We start from the raw sequence: 21,757 nt of genomic DNA on the forward strand, positions 1-21,757 counted from the left end.
TGTTGCCGCTGCAGAGAACAAAGCTATGAGGCGTCTTCCTGGGAGTGCTGGCCCGGCTCTCTCCCCTAACCATGCCCTCACTCTAGCTAAGGGGGATGGAAGCAGCATGTTCCAGGCTGGTCTGGAGTAAGTACTTTGGTGATGCTGAACTCTGTGGATTTGATCCACTTCCTGGGAGGCTTCCAGAATGTCAGACAGAGCCCAGCTGGAGGTGTGTGGAGACTCCTGGGGGAAAGTGCGGGAAGGGGTACTCTGGGCTGCAGCTGAGGGCCACATCCTGAAGGGCTCATCTTGCAACTGAGGGTAAGACAGGTCTGCCCACCGGTGCCCCAGCAGGACAGGACGCGGCCTTAGCAGACAGCCCAGCAGGAGGGCACATGCAGCTTGCTCCTCCTGCACTTTCACTTTTATGATCTCGTAAGAAAACCATGAAAGAGGTAAAGGGACAGAAAAGACTCAGGAATTACAGTATTTATTTTTTCTATCTAAGTAGCAGCTTTTAGAAAAAGAGTATTCTAACATCTAGACTGGCTCCTAATACGTCTTTGTTTAACCAAGAGGAAACGAACCTAGAGATGTCGCCAAAGCAGCTGTGGGACGGCAACCAGCAGCACTTGCTGGAAACGCGACCCGAAGCCTGCAGGAGGTCCCACCTCCCGCCCATAGGAGGCTGGAACCAGAAAGCAGAAAGTGAGCACGGGCTAGACACCGCCTGGTGTGGGGACCCTGGACGCCAAGTGTGTGGCTGCGGGTTGTGCCCGGTGTGGCTGCCGCCGCCGGCAGCTCTATGTTTTGGGGGTGCCCGCAGGGACTGAAAGCAGGACCTGAGCAGAGACCTGCAGGCCCCATCACAGCAGCCACACAGGGCAGCTCCGTGCACAGCTACATGAGGGACACCCATGGGCACAAGGGAAAGGCACGACACGGGCCCTGCCGGCCGCAGCTGTGGGCACTGCATTGGGTGAAGTGAGCCGGGATGTGGGACACGCACCCATCGCCCTTTCCTCCAGGCCCCTGGGGACAGAGCCGGCTGGTAGGGTGCGGGGCAGGAGAAGCTGGGGGTGCTGGGGATGGGGCACTGGGAGGGGCCGGGGTGTAGGGCAGGATGCATGGGGTGCTGGGCGCGGGGCCTTTACTGGAGCAACAGTGTCCCTGTGGTAGCCGTGCCAGGCTGGAGTGGAGAATGCCACTGAATCATATAGTTCAAGCGGCCCAAACCAGCCAGTTGTAAGTTATACATATTTACCACAATTAAAAAATGAATCAAGAATATGCCAAACCCACCATGCTCTACCTTGGCTGGGCGGCCTACCTGGTATATCTTCCTGCAGGTCGGATTAAGAAATAGTATCCTCAGAGGCTTGATCTGCACCTGACATGCCTGGCTTTTAAATCTAGGCCACATGGCCTTTTCATGTTTAATGAAGATAAAGTTGAAGATAAAGTTCCAAGAAATCCAGAAAGCTAAACATGATGGACATCCTGGCCTCCCGGCGCTGTGGAGCACGAGTGGCTGTCCCCCCTACCAACCCCCACCTCCGACCCCAGAGGGCATGTCCTCGAGGCACTGCTCCCAGACCCGCCACCCCACGTCCTACCATCCCCACGGCCCAGGCCTGCCTGATGGGTGCTCACCGGCTCCGTGAGAGTGCTGTCCTTCTCGAGGAACTGCACCACGCAGTACGCCAGCTGTGAAGCCAAAGAACAGTGTCACCACCCGCAGGATCTGTGAGCTGCTGGGCGTCCCTGCGGTCCTGACAGACCTTTCTCTGGGGAGACCAGGACCTGGGGCCTGCCCGGGGACCACTCTCCATGGGTCGTTGTCTCTGTGACAACGTTGTCTCTCTGCCACACACGTAACTGTGATCAGATGGCCATGAAAGGTTAAAAAGCCGCAGCTCTCAAAAGGCACAACCCCACCCTGGCCGGCTCCCAGTCTCAGACACGATGTGCCCTCATCCCAAGACGGGTGTCACATTTACTCACGGGGCTCCCACCAAGGGGCCTCCCCAATGCTTCTTCATGCTCTTCCCTACGCTTAATTCTCACCTCTAATTCCCCACTCCAGAGGCTATTATGACTCCCTCAAGAGAACTCTACCTCCTCAGCCCTCAGTGGTTCCAGGGTTGGATGCCAGCCGGGAGGCGACCTGGAGAAGACGTGCTCCAGGTGGAGTGGGGGTGGCCCTTACCTGGGGATGGTAGACACTCAGAGACTTCACTTTGTGCAAAGGCAGCAACACCTTCAATAAAAAAATCTTGTGTTCTTCTTTGAGTGGTAAGGCAAATCCATTGATTATGCTGTGAAAACAGAAATAACTCAAAGTTTGAATATTTACAAATGAAAATAATAAAAACTTGGTGTTTTGCTTTGTTTCTGTTCCCAGTGTGGGAGCCAGGGAGTGAAGGGGTTGCAGAGAAGAGGGTAGAGACAGGTTGCAAAGAGCATGAAACACCTTCCCGAGCAGTCACCTGCACTTCTGTGACTGCGTCACACAGTGCCACCCAGGGAGTGCGTCACAAGGTCTGGGCTGCTTAAGGTGGGGGACCCCATGCCAGGACTACTCACACACACCACCTTCCCTCAGCCTGCACCTGTCTTTAGCAATTCACACTTTCTCTGAGAAATTCTTGCTCTTGACTCTGTGTGTGTGTTGAAGATCAGTGAGTGTGTGTGTGTGCACGCACGCACTTAAGATCAGTGAGAGCTGCTTCCCCCACAGAGAAAGGAGGACCCATCACTCCCAACCTGCAGTGTCACCTCCAGCATCAAGGGCCTCTCATCAGGCAGGCGCAGACAGAGCTCCTGGGAGCTGCGGGGGAGTCAGAGCAGCCCCTGGACTCCTCTGTGGTCCTGGGCCTCAGGCACGTGGCACAGATGAGGGCTGGCCTCCGGCGCCCATCGAGAACACTCGCCCACTTGGGCCACCCTCAAGGCCAGGCCTCTTCTGCAAGGGTGAGGCATGGGTCCAGTGGGGGGCGCTGAGGCCAGGGGAGACACGTGGCAGGGAGGCTGACAGGAGACAGCGTTGGGGGTGACTACTCTAGCCCCTTCTGCACCAGGACAGGGGAGCAGGAGCAAACTTGGGGCACCGCCGAATGGCGCGGCCAGCAGGTGGGCCACTCAGCGTGCACTGGCGGAGATGGCATGCTGGCACGTGGGGCTGGGTGAGGATGTCTCCACGAGGACTAACAGCTTCTCAAGTCACATCTAGAACAGTGAGGGGGGTTCCCCAGAACTGCTGGCCAGATCAACCAGACCACAAAGGGGTCCTCCAGGCACACTCTCTGGGAATCACTGAGTATGTGACTCCCGCAGGACCCAGGACCCCAGGCTGCTAAGAAGCGCGGAAGGTCAGTGGCAGGGTGGCGGGGGCAATAAGTACTTCCCAGCTTAGCAGCTGGGGAGTCCTGTCTGGGGAACGTGTAGGAGGCCTGATAAAAACCTGTAGGTCACTGATTTGAGAAAAAAAGACAGCAAACAAGAACTTTACTTGGATTAAGATGAAATTTTCAAAGTGTTAACTACTTTGCAAGTGTGATGAAAACTTTATGAAGTCAAAGCAAAGTAGAATGAGCTTTTACTATTCAAAACCCAGAATGTGTAATAAAAGACCTGTTCCTCTTGGCTGAATGGGAAACCTTCCTCACATAACTATTTTTAACACTGCCCTTGAGAAAAGAATCGCAGTTGTGTTTCCACAGGATTGCCACCGCCGACGAGTATAGCACCGCCAGCGGGTGGGGGCGCCTGGTGAGACCCTGGGGCCCGGTGACTGCCCCACCCCGTGCTGTTGCACTTGAGCCCTCACAGGATGGGCTAGTGACCCTGCTCCAGAGAGTGGCTGGGCTCAGCCCGGGGGCTCCTGCTGTGACTTCTGTGCCAGGCCCTTGGCAGCGAGAGCAGAGAGGACTCACCTTCCCAGTATCTCCAGCAGCTCTGCTATGCCGTTGTGATGCTCTGTTTCATAAATAAACCTGGAGGAAGCAATGGCATTTAGAATTAGGTGCTGAAATAGCAGCTGCAAAGGGCAAAATCCTCTCAATAAGGGAAGTGCTTTAAGGTGGCCACCTGGCCTGGCTGAGGGTAGGGACCAGGTCCCGTTGCCACTGTGTCCCCAGTGCTGGGACTGAGCCTGGTATCTGTCTCATGCTTGAAACACATCTGGTGAATAAACTGGGACAGGGAAAGGAAAAGGTCTCCTCCAAGGACTCCAGGAAAGCCACCGCCAGCTCTGCCTGCCCCCTTCCTGCCTGTGGGAAGGACGTGGTTAGCTCAGAGACAGTTCTCGGCCCAGAACAGAGTATGGCTGGTAGGAAGCCTGATGGCAGGTCCACAGTCCTCCTGGGACAGTGGGGCAGTTGCTGACAGCACAGACATGAAATGTCCTGAAGGCCTGGAATCACAGCCCCATATTGCAAGTGACCAGTCATTGTGGCTGGGCCCAAGTTACCCCAAGGGAAAGTTTCCACAGGTCTTGAAAAATGGGAGCATGGAGAGGCCAGAACATGGCCTGTGAAATGGGGCAGGAGCAGAGGCGGGCACACTGAGACAGTCCCACTCGGCCTGGCAGCCTCAGGGGTCAAGAACGTGCTGGTGAGGCCGGGTGTGGGCTCCCTCGTGCCCCTCACGCCCTATGCTACCGCAGCCGGGGCCAAATGCGCCTGAGGGCAGCCAGGCTCTCGTGGTCCTGCCACGTGGATGCAGCTGTGACAAAATGCTGTCTGAGTCCCCAACTGCTCGTTTTATTTGCAGAGCTTAAGGGTGGTCAGCCCCGGGCCTTGGGAACCCAGAAGGACCATGTCGCACCGTGGGCCGAGGCTGAGCAGTGGCGGCACGCCACCAGCCGTGACAGGCATGCAGGGACGGCTCCAGGGGCAAAGCTAGCTTCCATCCTCTGTCGACACTGCTCTGTGCACTCCTTACTGCGAATCCTTTTAACCTGATGTGAAGCGGGGCTGACCAAGAGCAGGAGCATGGTTCTCCTTATGGTTGCAGGAGGCAAAAGGGCCAAGTGGGAGGTGGAGCCAGGCTGTGGCTGCCTATGCGGTGTCCTGGAGGGCCTCACGGGGATGGTGGGTGGTGGCCTGCATCCCCGCTCCTCTGTGGTCTGGGCTTTCATTGGCCAGTGGCTCTGACTGACAAGAAGGGGAAAGCAGGTTGTGGTCTGTGGCCTGGCAGGGAAGCCCATGTGTGTGCAGGCCCAAGTCAGTCACAGGTGCAGGCAGGGTGGAGCTCGGAGAGCCCAGGACACCCCGCCCGCCTCGAAGCCAGAGCACCGTGTCCACGGAGCCCAGGTGAGGTGGGGAGGGGTGGCGTGAGTCGCAGAGCTGCATGGGGCCTCAGCAACACGCTCACCGTGACTGTCCAGCAAGAGAAAAGATGGCCAGAAAACAGAACTAAATGCCCTGCCTGGCTCTGAACACTGAGTGAGAACTGAACCAATTACTAATAATTTCTGAATAACCATTTACTTCAGTATCTCAGTTATTAAATTGGGCAGTTTTGGGCCAGAGTTGCTCCCCGCCCCACCAGTGCAGCCAGTCTATGGTTCTGCTTCCTGAACATAACCCATGTGCTGAGAACACACCCAATTAATTTGAGACTGAATTTAGACTGCACCTGCTCTGTGCTATTCAGACAACACACCGTGTGTTTCCACAGCTAAGCCCTCCAGTGACCTTGCGTGAAATGCTTCACGAGACAGGAGTGTTAACGCTGTAGCCAACACCATGTCTTTCTCGGGGTTCAATCATGTGCCTAGCTAGCCCTGCTCCACGATACAGTGGGGTGTGGGCAACATGGGTTGGGATCACAGAAATGCCACACACACCGCTCGACCACACAGAAATGCTGCGCCAGGTGTGAAGGTGCAGACAGACAGAAGATGACACAGAAGGGCAGGCGAGGTGGCTTTAAGGGTTGCAGGTGGGGCGGCGGGAGGGGGGGGCAGTGAGAGGGTCTGGTGCTGGGACCTAGACTGCCCGCTGAGCTCCTGCCTACCCACCTTGCCCCTCCGCTTCCTTGCCCTCTCAATGGGTCTCTGGTTAGTGCTTCATCCAGGTGGTGGCAGTTGCCCTCACTCAGGCTGTGCAGCCAGATAGCGTGGCACCTGCCATTTTCTTACGTCACAGGGGAATGTCAGTGCCAGATGTGACACCATGAGCTCCCTGGACTAGAGCACCGAGTCCAACCTCTGTAGCATGTGCTCTGCTGGTGAGCTTTCTGGGGCTGGCAGACACTACATTAATGGGTATTTATCTGGTGCACCACGGGGCCTGGACCCAGGCTGGCCCAGGGCGTGGGACAGCCCCTCACACCGCCTCACAGGAGGCAGCATGTCCCCACACTGGGGACTGTCCTGGTGGAGGGGTATTTCTGGAAGTCTGGGAGAAGGGCTGGCGGAAAAGAAAATTCCAGGAGGACCACAACCGGGTAGCTAAAGTGCTGGCGTGGGAGGAAGCTGAGAGGGGAGGAGGGATTGGGAGCTGGGCCTGACACCTCACCAAAGAGCACCTGCACCCATGCCACCCAGGGGCAGGCTGGAGGGCGTTAGGATCACAAGAATTGTCGAGAGGCAGCAGCCAACCAGATGAAGGAGGACCTCAGTAAGCGCTGCACTTGAGGTGCCTCTGGAATGTTCTTCCATGAGGTGTGGGGCAGCCCCTCCATCCTGTGAGCTCAGACAGGGTCACTTCTGGGCCAGCTCCCCAGTCACTGGCGCCCGTGGTCCTGCCTCGGGCTGCTCTGGCCAGCGCCCCTCTTCTAGGGCACACGGGGTGCTGCCACCCCAGGACAGGTGCCTGACACTCAGTGGGGAGATGAGTGGGAGGGGAAAGAGGCAGCAGCTCTGGGCAGGCTGGTTCTCCCACCCGTCCTGAGACCACGCTTAGTGAGGGCAGGGGCTGGGCCTGCTGGCTCAAGAGTCGGGTGTAGACCAGGCCACCCATGCCCACCCAGCAGGCCGCGTAACCAGCCTCACGGGCCCTCGCACCGCATCCCAGGAACGCCGAGGACGAGGCTGCCGGGCAGCAGGGTGGGCCGCGCGCACTGACTTACCTATAAAATATATTATTTATCTGTTTTCTGATGTAAGCTCTTAAGCCTAAGAATTTTCCATAGATTCTGTGAAGGGTGGTTTTAAGAAAATCTCTCTCTCGAGGATCTTCACTGTCAAAGAGCTCTAAAAGCTTCAAGAAGAAAAAGACACTCAGTGACTCCGCATTGCTGCAGATTGGGGCTTCGTGCTTAGCTAGTTGGCGCCTTACCTGCAATACAAACTTCTGATCAATATATTTCTTCGCTATATTAGGTTGGAAATCTGGAGACTCTAAAAATCTTAAGAAAAATTCATAAACAAGCTAGGAAGAAGGAAAAACAACAATGAGTCAAATATCCTGGTATTTTTACAAAGACAAAAACACCCCGTGAGTGGAATCTGCTGTCTGTAAATACTAACCTCTTAAAAAGTCAGGAATCCATAGAATTAACACAAATCAATGTGGCTTTGTTACAACTGATGATGGTGATTTATTTAACTAAGAACCAGAGACAACCCCCCAATCTGGACGAACCCCCCACCCACCACTCCTTCCCTGGGCATGGGGCCTGTCTGCTGGCCACAGCCCACCTTGCCGGGCAGAAAAGTGGCCACTCGCTTCAGCCGCTGCTTGTGCCCTCCACTGTGGTGAGGCCACCGGCCGGCTCTTGGCTGACAGCTGTCAGGGGCACAGCTTGGCTGCCTGCTCACTCACCCCACCTGCCAGCTTTCCTAGCCATGAGGGCCTGACAGGCAGCTGCTGTCTGGTTTGCAGCGGGCCATGCCATGTGGGTACTGGAGCGTGGTCGGCTGTGCAAGTTTCACCCTTATTTATACAATCATCACTTTTACTCCATTGGGCATGTCCAAACAAGATTTATGTCTTTCCTACTTAAACTGGACATCTTTATCCCGGGACGGCCTTGCAACACAAGTTTCCATGGCTGATGTCACCATGTCTCAATCACGCTGCTGGGGGCCCCGGCAGAGTCCGGCCCGCCTCCCCTGCCTAGGGCCGCATGCTGTGGTGGTCATGCAGACACCCAGGGCAGGGAGGGGGTTTATGCCAGGATATCCCTCCCTTGCCTTCTCCCTCACGGAGCTCCTTCTCTGGCCTCCCCTCTCCACAACCCACTCCAGAACCAGCTGAGACCTCCCAACTGAGCACTGCTCACTCTCTGCTCAGGCTTGGCCCATGGCCTCAGGGTCAGCCTCGCCCATCAACCCTTCTCCCACAAATGTGCCCGCATGCTTGGGGCCACGGGGGGCACACCATCAATCGATGTGTGCAGATGGGGGAAAGGTTTGCCAACTTCCAGCCTCGATTCCACAGCAGCAGTGAGGCGGTCGCTTCCATGGGAACATGCCAACCTTGTGTATCTTAAGTCTGTGTCGGCATCCCACATCAAAGGAGCAAGAACTCTCCTGCTGCTACATACAGTCCTGGCAGGCGGGATCTGCAGGGTCTTGGCCACTGGCACCGAGGACCACTGCAGACAGCCATACCTGGTCCCGCCCGACTCGGGCCCTCCCAGGGTTGGTACCTGCAGGTGAGGCCAGGCTGCTTCTAACGTCGGCTCATCTTCCTCTGGGTCAAATTCTGCTCCCGTAGGATTGGAGGAAGGTGGTAACGTTCGAAACATGTTAACTGCAAACTAAAATCCACATATTCTATAATTATAACCAGGACATGAAAAATATTTACAGAGAACATTTGAAAAAACTTAAGTAATTCTAGGAATAGCTGCTTCCAGAGATTATCAGGCTCCTTTTCTCATCCCCAGAAGCAGGGTGGGGCCCAAGGAGACGACGGCTCAAAACTGCACCTGGTCAGAGACAGACGGCCACTGTGAGCTGCTTGCTCCCAGCCGTCTACCTCTCCGACGACAGGTGGGCAGGCCAGGGTCTCTGCAGGATGGGAGACCCTTAAGCCAGGGAGCATGTCCCAAGGGCCAGCAAAGAGAAGGGTGTGATTGCGAAGGAGACACGGGGATGAAAGAACTGGAAACGATGGACAGGTATTGCTGCCCCATGCTGGGTAACACCTGACGCCGGGCTCCCCAACACCCCTGCACGCAACGGGGAGAGAACAGGGGCCATTTCCAGAGAGAGGGCAGCATGTTAGCAAGGATGGCCGGCTGTGAGCCCAGGACTGGACACTGCAATTTCTCTGAGTTGTCTGGACTTACAAAGACCTGAGTAAGGAGCAATTCTCAGGGAGTGGCTAAGTCCCTCGTCTGACCCACCTTTTCCTCTGATTTCCACTTTTTTTTTTAAAAAGATTTATTTATGCATACAAGAACTGGGGTACAGGCCAGAGATGCGGGGGCGGGGTGGTGGTGAGAGGATTTACCAGAGACCAGGGTGGAGAACAGAACAGGCAGATCTACTGAAATACACACATACACACTGCTGAGGGGAGCAGCAGGGAGAGAGGAGAGGTCTGCTCCACCGTGTGGGTCACCTCCCTGGCAGGCCAGGGATCAAACTCGTGCTGCAGTGGCTGCCGAGAGCTTGACAGCGCTGTCTTCAACCCCTGCGCCACCAGGGAGGCCCCGATTTCCACTTTCACGTGCCCGTCACCTCTCCATCGACCCAGGCTCCATTTATTTTCAACGTCATAAAAATCTGTGTTTTAACAACACGTGTTTTCTAGTAATACCTAAAACTCTTTAGAGCACGGTCCATTTTAATGCCCATATGGTTAATATGGAAAGTTAAACTTCTAAATAAAGCACCATAAACACTGACAGATTAGTGATATATAAAAAAAGTTTGTTTCTGGGGCCTCCCCGGTGGCGCAGCGGTTGAGCGCTGGGTTGCGAAGCTGCCCGCGGCCTCTGCGGCGCCAGTTCGATCCCCGGCCGCTCCCCGGCCACCGGAGGAGGGTCCCACATGGCGCGCAGACCTCTCCTGCCTCCCGCTGCTCCCCTCAGCAGTGTACTTTGGTCCCTCTGCCTGCTCTGCTCCCCGCTCTGGCTCTGGTGAATTCTCTCACCCTCCTGCGCTTCTGACTGTACCCAGTGCATGTATAAACAAAACAAACAAACAAACAAACAAACAAACAAATAAATAAAAACATGCCTCTATTAAAAAAAAAAAGTATTAAAAAAAAAAGTTAAAAAAAAAAAAAGTTTGTTTCTGGTACCATCAGTTTATAACTCACTTTTCCTTCATAGTACATTTTAGTATAATTAGTTACCTTAGTGAATCTTGGAACCTCGCAAGTTCCAGTTACAGAAATGGCTCCCCATTCCTCCACAACCCAAAGTGCACAATCAGAATGCCCGACAGGAGAGGTAAAATCCAGCCCCACAACAGGGTCCAGTTGTTAGCGGGAGTCCAGGGCAAACCAGACGCTCAGGTCTCCATGCTGGCAAGGACCAAGCTCAAGTGCCACATCACCCACTTTGCTTCTTCCTGTCTTTGCTGTTGATATTGAACTGCAAACTTCAGCATCCTTTTTTAACGCTTTCACTCTTCCATCCACCAGCTACAAAAGCCCTGAGTGTAACATGTTCTCTGTGCCGCCTGAGATGAGCTGACATGCTGGTAACTACAGACAGATGTAGAAGATACAGGGGTGGAAGGAATGAAAATAGTGGGGAAATTCAGAAACAAGTAATCCAGAAAATCTTTTAGTAAAAATACGAGTACTGTTCCTAGGACATAATGAGAAGGAAAAAAGGTTTGGAACCTCTGAATGGTGTGTGTGTGCAGGCTCTGGTGAGGCTGTGCCAGGTGTTGCCAGGAGGACAGGACACCTCCTCAGTCATGCTCCCATGTCTCAGGGGCTGGAGTAGTGAGGGCCTTTTCCTGCCCTCCTGCCCCAAAGTCCACTGACGAAAGCGAGGAGACGCTGTGAGTCCACCCACTAAGCAAAGGTCATACCCTGAATGGGCCTCAATTTCTCCAGGGCTGTGGGGGCAGCAGAACTAGTCCCTTCCTGGGCTATGGAAATGTGGAGGGGGTAGTCAGAGTTGAATCTGGGGTCTTTATGTGGGCAAGAGAGTCACCCAGAGATTGGGGGTGGCTTAAAGGGCAAAAAATAATTAAAAAATGATAATGAATACGTACATTTCAATAATTACCCAAAATATTAATGGTCTAAAATCACCAATTAAAATGTATATAGTGGCTGAATGGATCAAGGAAACAAAACCAACTTTTTATTTCCTATAGGAAACTCATTTTAGCTCTAAAGACAAATATAGGCTCAAATTAAAAGAAGCTAACCCTACAGGCAAATGGTAACCTAAAAAAGGCATATAGGCATACTTATATGAGACTTCCAGCTAAAAGAGATAATAAGAGACAGGAATGAACATTATATAATTATTAAGGGCTTAATACACCAAGATGATATAACACTTATTAATATATATGAGCCAAATGGTGAAGCATCAAAATCAAGCAATTCTTTATTATTATTATTTTTTTAAAGATTTGTTTTTATTTATTTATTCAAGAACTGGGGTACAGGCCAGATGCACAGGAGGGTGAGAGGATTCACCAGAGACAGAGCAGGGAACAGAACAGGCAGACTGACTAAGTACACTGCTGAGGGGAGCAGCGGGTGAGACAGGAGAGGTCTGCTGCGCCATGTGGGACCCTCGCTGGCCTGCCTGGATCGAACCAGCGCTGCAGAGGCTGCGGACAGCTTCACAGTATGGCGCTCAACTGCCTGCGCCACCAGGGGAGGCCCAAAATCAAGCAATTCTTAATAGAACTAAAAAGGAATACTGAAGACAACACATCAATAGTAGGGGATTTTCACACCCCACTTACAACCAGGGACAGATCAACAAAAGAATAAATAAGGAAACAAGAACCCTAAATGACAAACTAGACCAGATGGGCTCAATAGACATTTATAGAACATCCCACCTTAACAGAGAATTTACAGAATTTACCTTAACAGCAGAATTTACTCTCTCAAGCACACATGGAACATTCTCAAGAACAGGCTCTATGTTGAGACAGAAATCAAATGTCAACAAACGTATGAAGAGTGAAATCATACTAAACATCTTCTCTGATATAATGCTCTAAAACTAGAAATCAACCACAAGAAGAAAACTGGAAAAACCTCAAACATGTGGAGATTAAGCAAGATGCTTCTCAATAATCATTGGGTCAATGAGGAAATTAAAGCAGAAATCAAAAAAATATGGAGGCGGGGCCTCCCCGGTGGCGCAGCGGTTGAGCGCTGCCCGCGAAGCTGCCCGCGGCCTCTGCGGCGCCGGTTCGATCCCAGGCTGCTCCCCGGCCACCAGAGGAGGGTCCCACATGGTGCGCAGACCTCTCCTGCCACCCGCTGCTCCCCTCAGCAGTGTACCTCGGTCCTTCTGCCTGCTCTGCTCCCTGCTCTGGCTCTGGTGAATTCTCTCACCCTCCTGCGCTTCTGACTGCACCCAGTGCTTGTATAAATAAACAAACAAACAAACAAATCAATAAAGTGCCTTTCTACTTGTAAAAAAAAAAAATATGGAGGCAAAAATGACGGTATGAGTTATCAGCACTTATGGAATACAGCAAAAGTGATGCTCAGAGGAAAGTTAGTAGCTATACAGGTTTACATCAAGAAATAGGAAAAATCTCAAAAACCAATTTAACCCTACACCTAAAGGCTCTTGAAAAAGAACAACAAATGAAACCAAAAGTTAGGAGGAAGGAAATAATGGACAGAGCAGAAATAAATGAAACTGAAACCAAAAAGATGAAGTTAAAAAAAAAAAAAATCAACGAAACCAAGAGGATTACACCGAAGAGAAAAAAAATGGCCAAACTTACTTACACTTAGAAAGAAAAGAGAAGCTCAAACTCCGAAATGAAAGAGCAGAGATTACAATGGCCACTACAGAGACATTTGGGACTGGGAGAGACAGTGATGGGCTATACGCTAGTACATTCCACTACCTAGAAGAAAGGACACATTTTTAGAATATAGCCTTGCAAGACCAAACCAGGAAGAAATAGAAAACTTGAACAGAACAATCACAATTATGGATACTGAAACAGTAATAAAAAAAATCTCCCAAAAACAAAGTCTAGGACCAGATGGCTTTGCCAGTGAAGTCTACCAAACCTTCAAAGAGGAACTAAGGTCTCAAACTCCTCCAAAAAAATTGAGGGTATACTTGCAAATGCATTCTACGAAGGCAACATTAATAATAAAACTAGTCAAGGACGTCACATATGTACATGCACCTGAGTGCGCACACACACGAGAGAAATTACAGACCAGCATTGCTGATGAAAACTCATGCAAAAATTGGGCCTCCCCTGGTGGCGCAGTTGTTGGGCGCTGGGCTGCGAAGCTGCCCACAGCCTCTGCAGCACTGGTTCGATCCCCGGCAACCGGCGAGGGTCCCACATGGCGCGCAACCTCTCCTGCTGCGCCTGCTGCTCTCCTCAGCAGTGTATTTTATCAGTCTGCCTGTTCTGTTCCCTGCTCAGGTGAATTCTCTCACCCTCCCGCGCTTCTGACTGTACCCAGTGCTTGTATAAATAAAAAAATCTTAAAAAAAAAAACCACACACACGCGTAAGTTCTCAGCAAAATACTAGAAAACCAACAAAATATGTTGAAAAGATAATATGCCATGACCAAATGTGATTTATTCCAAGTATGTAAAGATGGTTCACATATACAAGTCAATTAATGTAATTTATCACATCAACAAGAGGAAGGACATATGATCACATCAACAGATGTATAGAAACCACTTTAAGATTCAGTACCCATTATGATAAAAACTCAAAATGGGGATAAGAAAGAACATATCTCAACAAAATAAAGACTGTATTGTACAAACCCACAATGACTCTCATACTCAATGGTGAAAAACTGAAAGTTTTTCTTCTTTTTTTTTTTAAAAGCAGAACTATAATTAGTGAACTTTTTTTTTCCCAAAGATTTATTTATACAAGCACTGGGTACAGTCAGAAGCGCGGGAGGGTGAGAGAATTCACCAGAGCCAGAGCAGGGAGCAGAGCAGGCAGAAGGACCGAAGTACACTGCTGAGGGGAGCAGCGGGCGGCAGGACAGGTCTGTGCGCCATGCGGGACCCTCCTCCGGTGGCCGGGGAGCAGCCGGGGATCGAACCGGTGCTGCAGAGGCTGCGGGCAGCTTCGCAACCAGCGCTCAACCGCTGCGCCACCAAGGAGGCCCTGAAAGTTCTCCTTTTAAGATTAGGAGCAGGGGGCTTCCCTGGTGTCGCAAGGGGTTAAGACGCAATTATGAAGCTGTTCGCAGCCTCTGCAGCACCAGTTTGATCCCCGACCAGCTAAGGAGCTACCCACATGGTGCAGCAGACCTCTCCTGACTCGCTTGATGCTCCTCTCAGCAGTGTTATTTCCCCACTCTGTCTCTGGAGAATCTTCTCACCCCTCACACCTTTGGCCTGTACCCCAGCTCTTATATGCATAAAATAGATAAATCTTAAAAAAAAAATAAGATTAGGAGCAACTTTATTTAAAATTAAAGCTCTTAGAGCAATTAGAGAACACTAAAAAATAAAAAGACTCGGAACTGGAAAAGAAATGAAACTATTACTATTTGCAGGCCACATAAAATCATAGAAACCCCAAAAAATGACTAGAGACAATAAATGCTGTCACAAATTCAATAGACAAAGATCTGTTGCACTTCTCTATGTAAATGAGCTAGAGGGAAAGGAAAATTAACAAATCCATCAAAAAGAATTGAAGAATAGAAGTATATGAATAAATTTGACAAAGGTGAAAAACCCATACAACAAAAACTATGACATTGTTAAAAGTAGAAGACACAAAGAGATGGGAAGAAATTCCATGTTCATGGATGGGGAGAATTAACAGTTAAAATGGCCATATGATCTAAAGCAATATATAGAGTCAATGTAATCCTTATCAAAATTCTAATCACATCTTTTAAGGAAATAGAAAAATAATAATATTTATATGTAACCATAAATAGCTAAGGCACTCTTGAGGAAAACAAAACAAAACAAAACAAAACAGAAACATCTGTTACCCAACTCTGAACAATATTACAAAGTGACAGTAATTGAAACAGTAGGGCACTGTAATAAAAAGACACATGGTTCAATGGAACAGAATCAAGGGCTCAGAAATAACCCCCCACACACATATCAACACTTAATCTAAGACAAAGGTGTCATGACCATACAATGCAGTAATTTCTTCAACAAATGGTGTGGGGAAAACTGGACACATGTAAAAGAATGAGACTGGATCACTCTTAACTCAAGACACAAAGATAAATTCAAAATGGATGAAAGACTTGAAAGTAAGACCCAACCATAAAATACATAGACAAAAACATATATTTTCCACGTTATCAGCCTTAGAGACGGCTTTGGTGACTCCACCCCGATGGAAAGGGAAATGAAAGCAAAACCAATGATGTCAGATTAAAGCTTCTGCGCTGTGCAGCGGTTGAGCGCTGGGTTGCGAAGCTGCCCGCAGCCTCTGCAGCGCATTCAATCCCCGGCTGCTCCCCGGTCACCGGAGGAGGGTCCCGCATGGAGCGCAGACCTCTCCTGCCACCTGCTGCTCCCCTCAGCAGTGTACTTCGGTCCTTCTGCCTGCTCTGCTCCCTGCTCTGGCTCTGGTGAATCCTCTCACCCTCCCGTGCTTCTGACTGTACCCAGTGCATGTATAAACAAAACAAACAAACAAACAAACAAATAAATAAAAAAAACCCATGCCTCTATAAAAAAAAAAAAAAAAAAGCTTCTGCGCTGTGAAAGAATCAACAGTCGATCTGGGCACGATGTGCTGGCCCAGTGCAGCGGGCTGGCCATTAAGCAGGGGCAGCAGGGATAGTCAGAGCTCCTGGAGCCCAATCTAAGAATCCGAAAGCACTGCAGGTGGCCCTGCCAGAAGCCAGATGTGGAGTGCACTATCCACCTGGTCAGTGAACTGCGCAGGATGCCCACCATGTGGCCGACTAGTTAGCTTGCCCAGGTGACCATGGCCTTCTTCCTGGTGGCCAAGGCTTCTGGTTTTGTGTTACTGGGGCAACCACCCAGACGTGGGCCGGCCACCAGGGAAAATCCAGTATGCCCCAGGCCAGACTCTGCACCCTCTGCCCCCACAGTGTTCCCAGAAATGGGGGTACGTGAAGCTAAACTGCCAAGTCAGGAAGCCCAGTTACCAGCTGAGGTTCCCAGGATCCTTGGAGCTGGAAGAGAGGTGAAATCTGAATGCCTGGGCTAATGCTGGCTGCTGCCCTCCCCAGCTGACCCCTTGGCCCATTGAGCAGTGGGCAGCCGCCCCCAAGGCGGCACTCCTGGCAGACAGTGCAATGGACTCAGCCGCTGGTCAGCTGTGCCTCCCCGCCTCATGGGAGATTTGGAAGAGAAACTCTTCTTTTTAAAGTTAAAAAGAGAAATGAGAAATCAGATTTTAAAATTCACATAGGAAACACTCAGGACCAGCAAGGTTGAGGGATAAAGGGAAAGGAAAGCAGAAAAAAAATGGAAAGAGAAAGAGAAAATAGGCAGGGCCCATGTAGAGGAAAGGGGCAGGGCCCAGCGGGTCCCCAGGGGAGCAGCTGGTTCTCCCAGGCTGTGCTAACAGCTCCAGGTGCCACGGGTTCCACCAGGTTCCAAGCTTAAACTGAGGCTGGTTCAAGTGTCCTTAAAAGCAACCCTCTCTCTGGGGCCTCCCTGGTGGCGCAGCGGTTGAGCACTGGGTTGCGAAGCTGCCTGCAGCCTCTGCAGCGTCGGTTCGATTCCCGGCCACCGGGCGAGGGTCCCACATGGCACGCAGACCTCTCCTGCCGCCCGCTGATCCCTTCGGCAGTGTATTTCGTCAGTCTGCCTTCTCTGTGCTCTGCTCTGACTCTGGTGAATTCTCTCGCCCTCCTGTGCTTCTGACTGTACCCCAGTGCTTGTATAAATAAATAAATAAAAATTAAAAAAAAAAAAAAAAGCAACCCTCTCTCCAAGTGATTTGAGCTGTAGCCAAATTCACACTCAGCTGGTGCTTGTCGAGCTTCTAGCGCAGGGAGCCCTTCTCTCGCCCTCCTGTGCTTCTGACTGTACCCCAGTGCTTGTATAAATAAATAAATAAAAATTAAAAAAAAAAAAAAAAAAAGCAACCCTCTCCCCAAGTGATTTGAGCTGTGGCCAAATTCACACTCAGCTGGTGTTTGTCGAGCTTCTAGCGCAGGGAGCCCTTCTGGGGCCACTTCCTGCGGACTGTGGCTTTGTAAGGCTTGGGGGAGAGCCTCCTTCTGAGTGGCCCCTTGGGGCCTGTGGGCGCACAATTGAGGTCAGCCTGGCTGGAAACTGAGCAAGTGCTCAGTTCTGCCAGGAGAAGGCCGTGGCGGCTGCAAGGACAGGACCCTGATCCAGGCCTCTGAGCAAGCAGGAGTTCAGCTGCTGCTGAGGAACCGAGAGCAGATTGTGAGCAGAGACCCTGGAATAGCCCTGGGATATCTAAGCCTTTGAACCCAATGAGAAAGTGTGTGGTTTTCCGGGAAGAGGATCCAAAACTTTCAAGAGAATTTTTTTTTCTAAAAAGAGTAAAAAAAAAAAAGAAAAAGAAAAAAAAAAAAGTCTACCGAGTGAGAGAAGGTGCTTGCACATAGCACATGTCGTCATAGGGCTTAAATCCAAGGCTCATAAAGAGCTCACCTAACTCAATGCCCGCGCACCCCGCCCCATCCAGCCTCCCGCCAAATGAAAAGAGCAGACAATCTGAATCGACACCTCTCCAAAGAGAACATACAGAGGCCGGCAGGCCCATGGAAATGTGCTCCTCCTCCTTGGGGAAATGCCAGTCGACACATGGGGTGGGTGGTGGGGGTGGGGGTTGTGAGAACCGTCATCAAAAGGTCCCTGAAAACAGGTGCTGCCAGGGATGTGGAGCAAACAGCCCAGGCACCGCTGGGGAGGTAACCGGGGGAACTGTCCAGAACACCGTGTGGATCTTCCTCCATAAATTAAAATCTACCATGTGATCCAGCAATCCCACTTCTGGGTACCCAGCCAAAGAACACGCACCATCAAGTCACAGAATCACACAGCGATGCTTGCAGCAGCTGAGCTGTGGAAACCAAGTAACCCTACGGGGGGGGGGTGGCGGAGATGGCCTGCGTGGGGGTGCACTGCTCAGCACCAGGATGAAGTGAGATCACCCTTGACAGCCCAGTGGAGGAGCTTGTGTGTGTGTGTGTATGTGTGTGGTACATGAAGTACATGAGGAGGTACATCAGGAAGCAAAAGACAAATACTGGATGAGTTCACCTATGTACAGGTGCTCAAATAAAAAGGAAACAAAGCAGATGCATGGACAACACAAAATGAAAATAAACCAGTGGCCTCTGACAATAGAACTGGGGTCACCAGGTGGGAAGAGGGTGCAGGAAGGGAGGGTCCAGTGGACGGGGTTGTTTCTTTAAAAGGGAGGGGGGATTTTGCTCTCTGGGAGGTGAGGGTCCAGGGTGTCCCCAGGTCACACATATGTGACCACACACAGAGCACGGCTCTCCTGGAAGCCTGGGGGGTGGGGGCAGGGGTATGTGGGAGCAGCCTGTGATGTGGGCACAGTGCCCCCCTGGCTACACGAGGTAGTGCAGGTGAGACATGCTGTGGGGTCACCCAAGGGGGCGGCTCAGAGATGGTGCTGGACACTTGGACAGAAGGCACAATCACCTTCTGGAGGGGCCATCGTGGCACTGACCACTGCCCAGTGGCCATGCCACACAGGTGGGCCCAGGAAGCACGGGGCAGATGCACGGTGGCTGCCCTCCTCTGTTGGGGCTTTCCCCTCCTTTGTACTTTAGGCCCTCACTGGCCAGGCTGCCTCTGGGGGCAAAGGGGCAGGTTCTCAGTGTCTGGGGCTAAAGTGCTGCCCGTGGGGAAGCCACAAACACAGGTGACAGTGGGGGCCGGGGGGAGGGCAGGATTTCCCAGGTGACGGTTACGGGCAAAGGCTAGGAGATGTGCATGGCAGCCCGCGGGGTTCAGCCCCCGAGGGTGGTTAACTCCCATAATCAGCTGACTTTAAGGAATGGAGTCACCTGCAGAGTGTGGGGGGCTTTGTCCAGTCAGCTGAGAAGTCCTAAGAACAAAGCTGCGGCTTCCCCGAGGAAGAGTTCCGCTGTGGACAGGAACAGCAGAGCTTCTGCAGGGCCAGCGACTGGGGCTTTGGCGAGCTCATCGGCTAGTCTCCCTGCTAGTGGCTCAGTCGTCTGGCAGGACTGCTGGGATCCCCAGTAATCGGGCTGAGCAAGCCCAGCCGCTGCCCAGCCCTGGGTCAGCGAGGGCCGGTCCCCAGCACCCAGCCAGGAGCTGGCTGGGCACGGCTCCCTGTGCTGTCACACAAGGTCCTGTCGCCATATGGGGAGGGGCCTCACCCAACGTCCAGGGGCCTTGCTACCGGCCAGCCATCTCTTTTGCGGCTATGAAGCGCTGCACTGCAGTCTCCATGCACCCTTCTCAGCACGCAGATGGCGGCAGTTAAGTTAGACCGGGCCACACACACCAAGAGCCAGAATTTGGGAAAAAGAAGAGAAGGCAAACAGCAGGCACCTCACGTTGCTCCTTGGTTCCAGTCTAGCATCACTCCTTGGCTCAAAAGTGCTGGGGGCTACCTTAGCCAGGAGCCATGGTGCCCATGTCGGTGCTGAGGGGGAGCATGCTGCGCGGCCACCCTGGTGCCACAGAGCCAGAGCCACAGGTCTCTGCAGTCCAGGAGTGTCTGATACGAGGTGCTGAAATCGCAGATGCACTGCCCTGGCGCATGGACACAGCCAGACTCAGGTTCCGGGCGGAAAGCTGCCTGGCTTTGGGGGACCGTCCCCAACCTCAGGGCCCCTTCTCAGCAAGAAGCAGGAGCCTGGACTGTAAAGCCACCTCTCTACACCGGGGCACCATGCAGGATGCCTGCCGCCAGGAGGACCTGCCCTCACCGCCTTCTCATCTTGGGTTCAGTGTGCTCATGAGCCACCCCTCACCATGGCCATCATGGCCAAGGCGCAGAGGGGAGACCACCGTGTGGGACAGAGCAGCGGCGTGGGTGCATGCATGGGACACACTCCAGACCAGTGACAAGGAGAACGAGGGCCCTTCAGCCAGTTCAGGGCCTGGAGAGCCGCATGGCTGCGAGGCAGAACGAGTGTCAGAGGATGTGGGCAGAGAGGAGCCCTCCCACTGCCGGGGATGTAAACTGGTCCAGCTATTCTGGAAGCGGCCAGGACCGTTCTTGAAAGCTGGGAGATATACACGCTATTTGACCCTGCTCTTGGGCCAGAAACCACCAACTCGAAGAACTATATGCAGAATCATTCACAACAGCTAAGACACGGAAACAACCGAAGTCCCTGCTGACAGAAGACTGAATCACGCAAACATGGTCTATACCCACGATATGCTGTTCAGCTGCAAGGAAACTTGAAATATTGTCATTTGCAGCAAAATGGAAGGATCTCGTGGGGGTTATGCAAGGCAAAACTAGCCAGGAAGACAAGGACAGATATTGGATGATTTCACATATGTGGGGAATACAAGGGACTCAAAGCAGATGAACTAACAAAGCCAAACCTGAAAGAGGTAGGGGCACCGGAGGGTGGGAGGCACTGGTGTGGGCAGTTTCCTTCTTTCTGATATAAAAGGGACAAAACCACACACGTTTGTCTACTGCTATTTATTCATGTGAATAAAATTTATAAAGCTGAGCCCACCCAGGTCACGCTCCAGTAACAGAACAGTAGGTTCCAGAGCTGCGTAGCTAAGATTTGAATTCCTGGGAGCTGGGGGTTAAGTGTATCCACATTTTTAAAATTTTTTTTTTTAACTGGCAAGCAGTTTATTGACTTTTTTCCCCAGAGTAATGTAACATTTTATTTTTTAATTTTTTTAAATTTTTATATTCCCCATACAATTGCAACCCCCTGATTTTGACCCCAATCCCTCCTTTCCCCGCCACCCCCCCAAAGTGTATCTCTGGTTCATAGTTGTTTGTTGATTTTGATTTTTTTCTTTCTTATAGTTATTCTTTTTCCTGGTCCCTTATTTAGGTTTTCTAGATTCCTGCTATGAGTGAGACCATCCAGTATTTTTCTTTTTCTGACTTATTTCACTGAGCATGATCCCTTCCAGCGCCATCCATGTTGCTGCAAATTGCATGTGTTTATCTTTTTTGAATGCTGAGTAATATTCCATGGTGTATATGCACCACATCTTCTTGATCCAGTCATCTATTTTTGGGCATTTGGGTTGTTTCCAAAGCTTAGCTATTGTGAATAGAGCTGCTATAAACATAGGGGTGCAGGTGCTCTTTGGAATTACTCTTTGGAATTACTGTTTCTGTGTCCTTTGGGTAAATACCTAGGAGTGGAAGCTCTATCTTTAGTAGGTTGAGGAATCTCCACACAGCTTTCCATAGTGGTTGGACCAGTTTGCACTCCTACCAGCAGTGCAGGAGAGTTCCTTTCTCTTCACATCCTTGCCAACATTTGTTGTTGCTAGTTTTTTTAAATATGTGCCATTCTCACTGGTGTGAGATGGTATCTCATTATAGATTTGATTTGCACTGCCCTGATTGCAAGTGACGTTGAACATTTTTTCATATGCCTGGAGGCCATTTGTATTTCCTCTTTGGAGAAGTTTCTTTTTAGCTCTTCTGCCCATTTTTTGACTGGATTATTTTCTTTGTTTTTGTTGAGTCTCATCAGCTCTTTGTAGATTTTTGTGATCAGTCC

The 21,757-nt window shown here is 51.4% G+C and overlaps 1 protein-coding gene across 11 annotated transcripts in view; it reads right to left on the bottom strand.

The window, feature by feature from the left end:
• PPP2R5C (protein phosphatase 2 regulatory subunit B'gamma) overlaps positions 1-21,757 on the bottom strand; it is a 92,546-nt gene that overhangs the window by 17,924 nt on the left and 52,865 nt on the right. For all 11 annotated transcript variants that reach the window (XM_037503892.2, XM_037503891.2, XM_037503886.2 and 8 more), the window contains 6 exons: positions 8,584-8,694; positions 7,269-7,361; positions 7,060-7,190; positions 3,918-3,977; positions 2,192-2,300; positions 1,636-1,689 (listed from right to left, as the gene is read on the bottom strand). In XM_037503892.2, the coding sequence (XP_037359789.1) occupies positions 1,636-1,689; positions 2,192-2,300; positions 3,918-3,977; positions 7,060-7,190; positions 7,269-7,361; positions 8,584-8,694 (558 nt within the window). The remainder of the gene's footprint in view (positions 1-1,635; positions 1,690-2,191; positions 2,301-3,917; positions 3,978-7,059; positions 7,191-7,268; positions 7,362-8,583; positions 8,695-21,757) is intronic.

This window comes from Talpa occidentalis, unplaced genomic scaffold (assembly GCF_014898055.3).
Source record: "Talpa occidentalis isolate TD23 unplaced genomic scaffold, MPIMG_talOcc4v2.1 talOcc4.11, whole genome shotgun sequence".
Classification (NCBI taxonomy): Eukaryota; Metazoa; Chordata; class Mammalia; order Eulipotyphla; family Talpidae; genus Talpa; species Talpa occidentalis.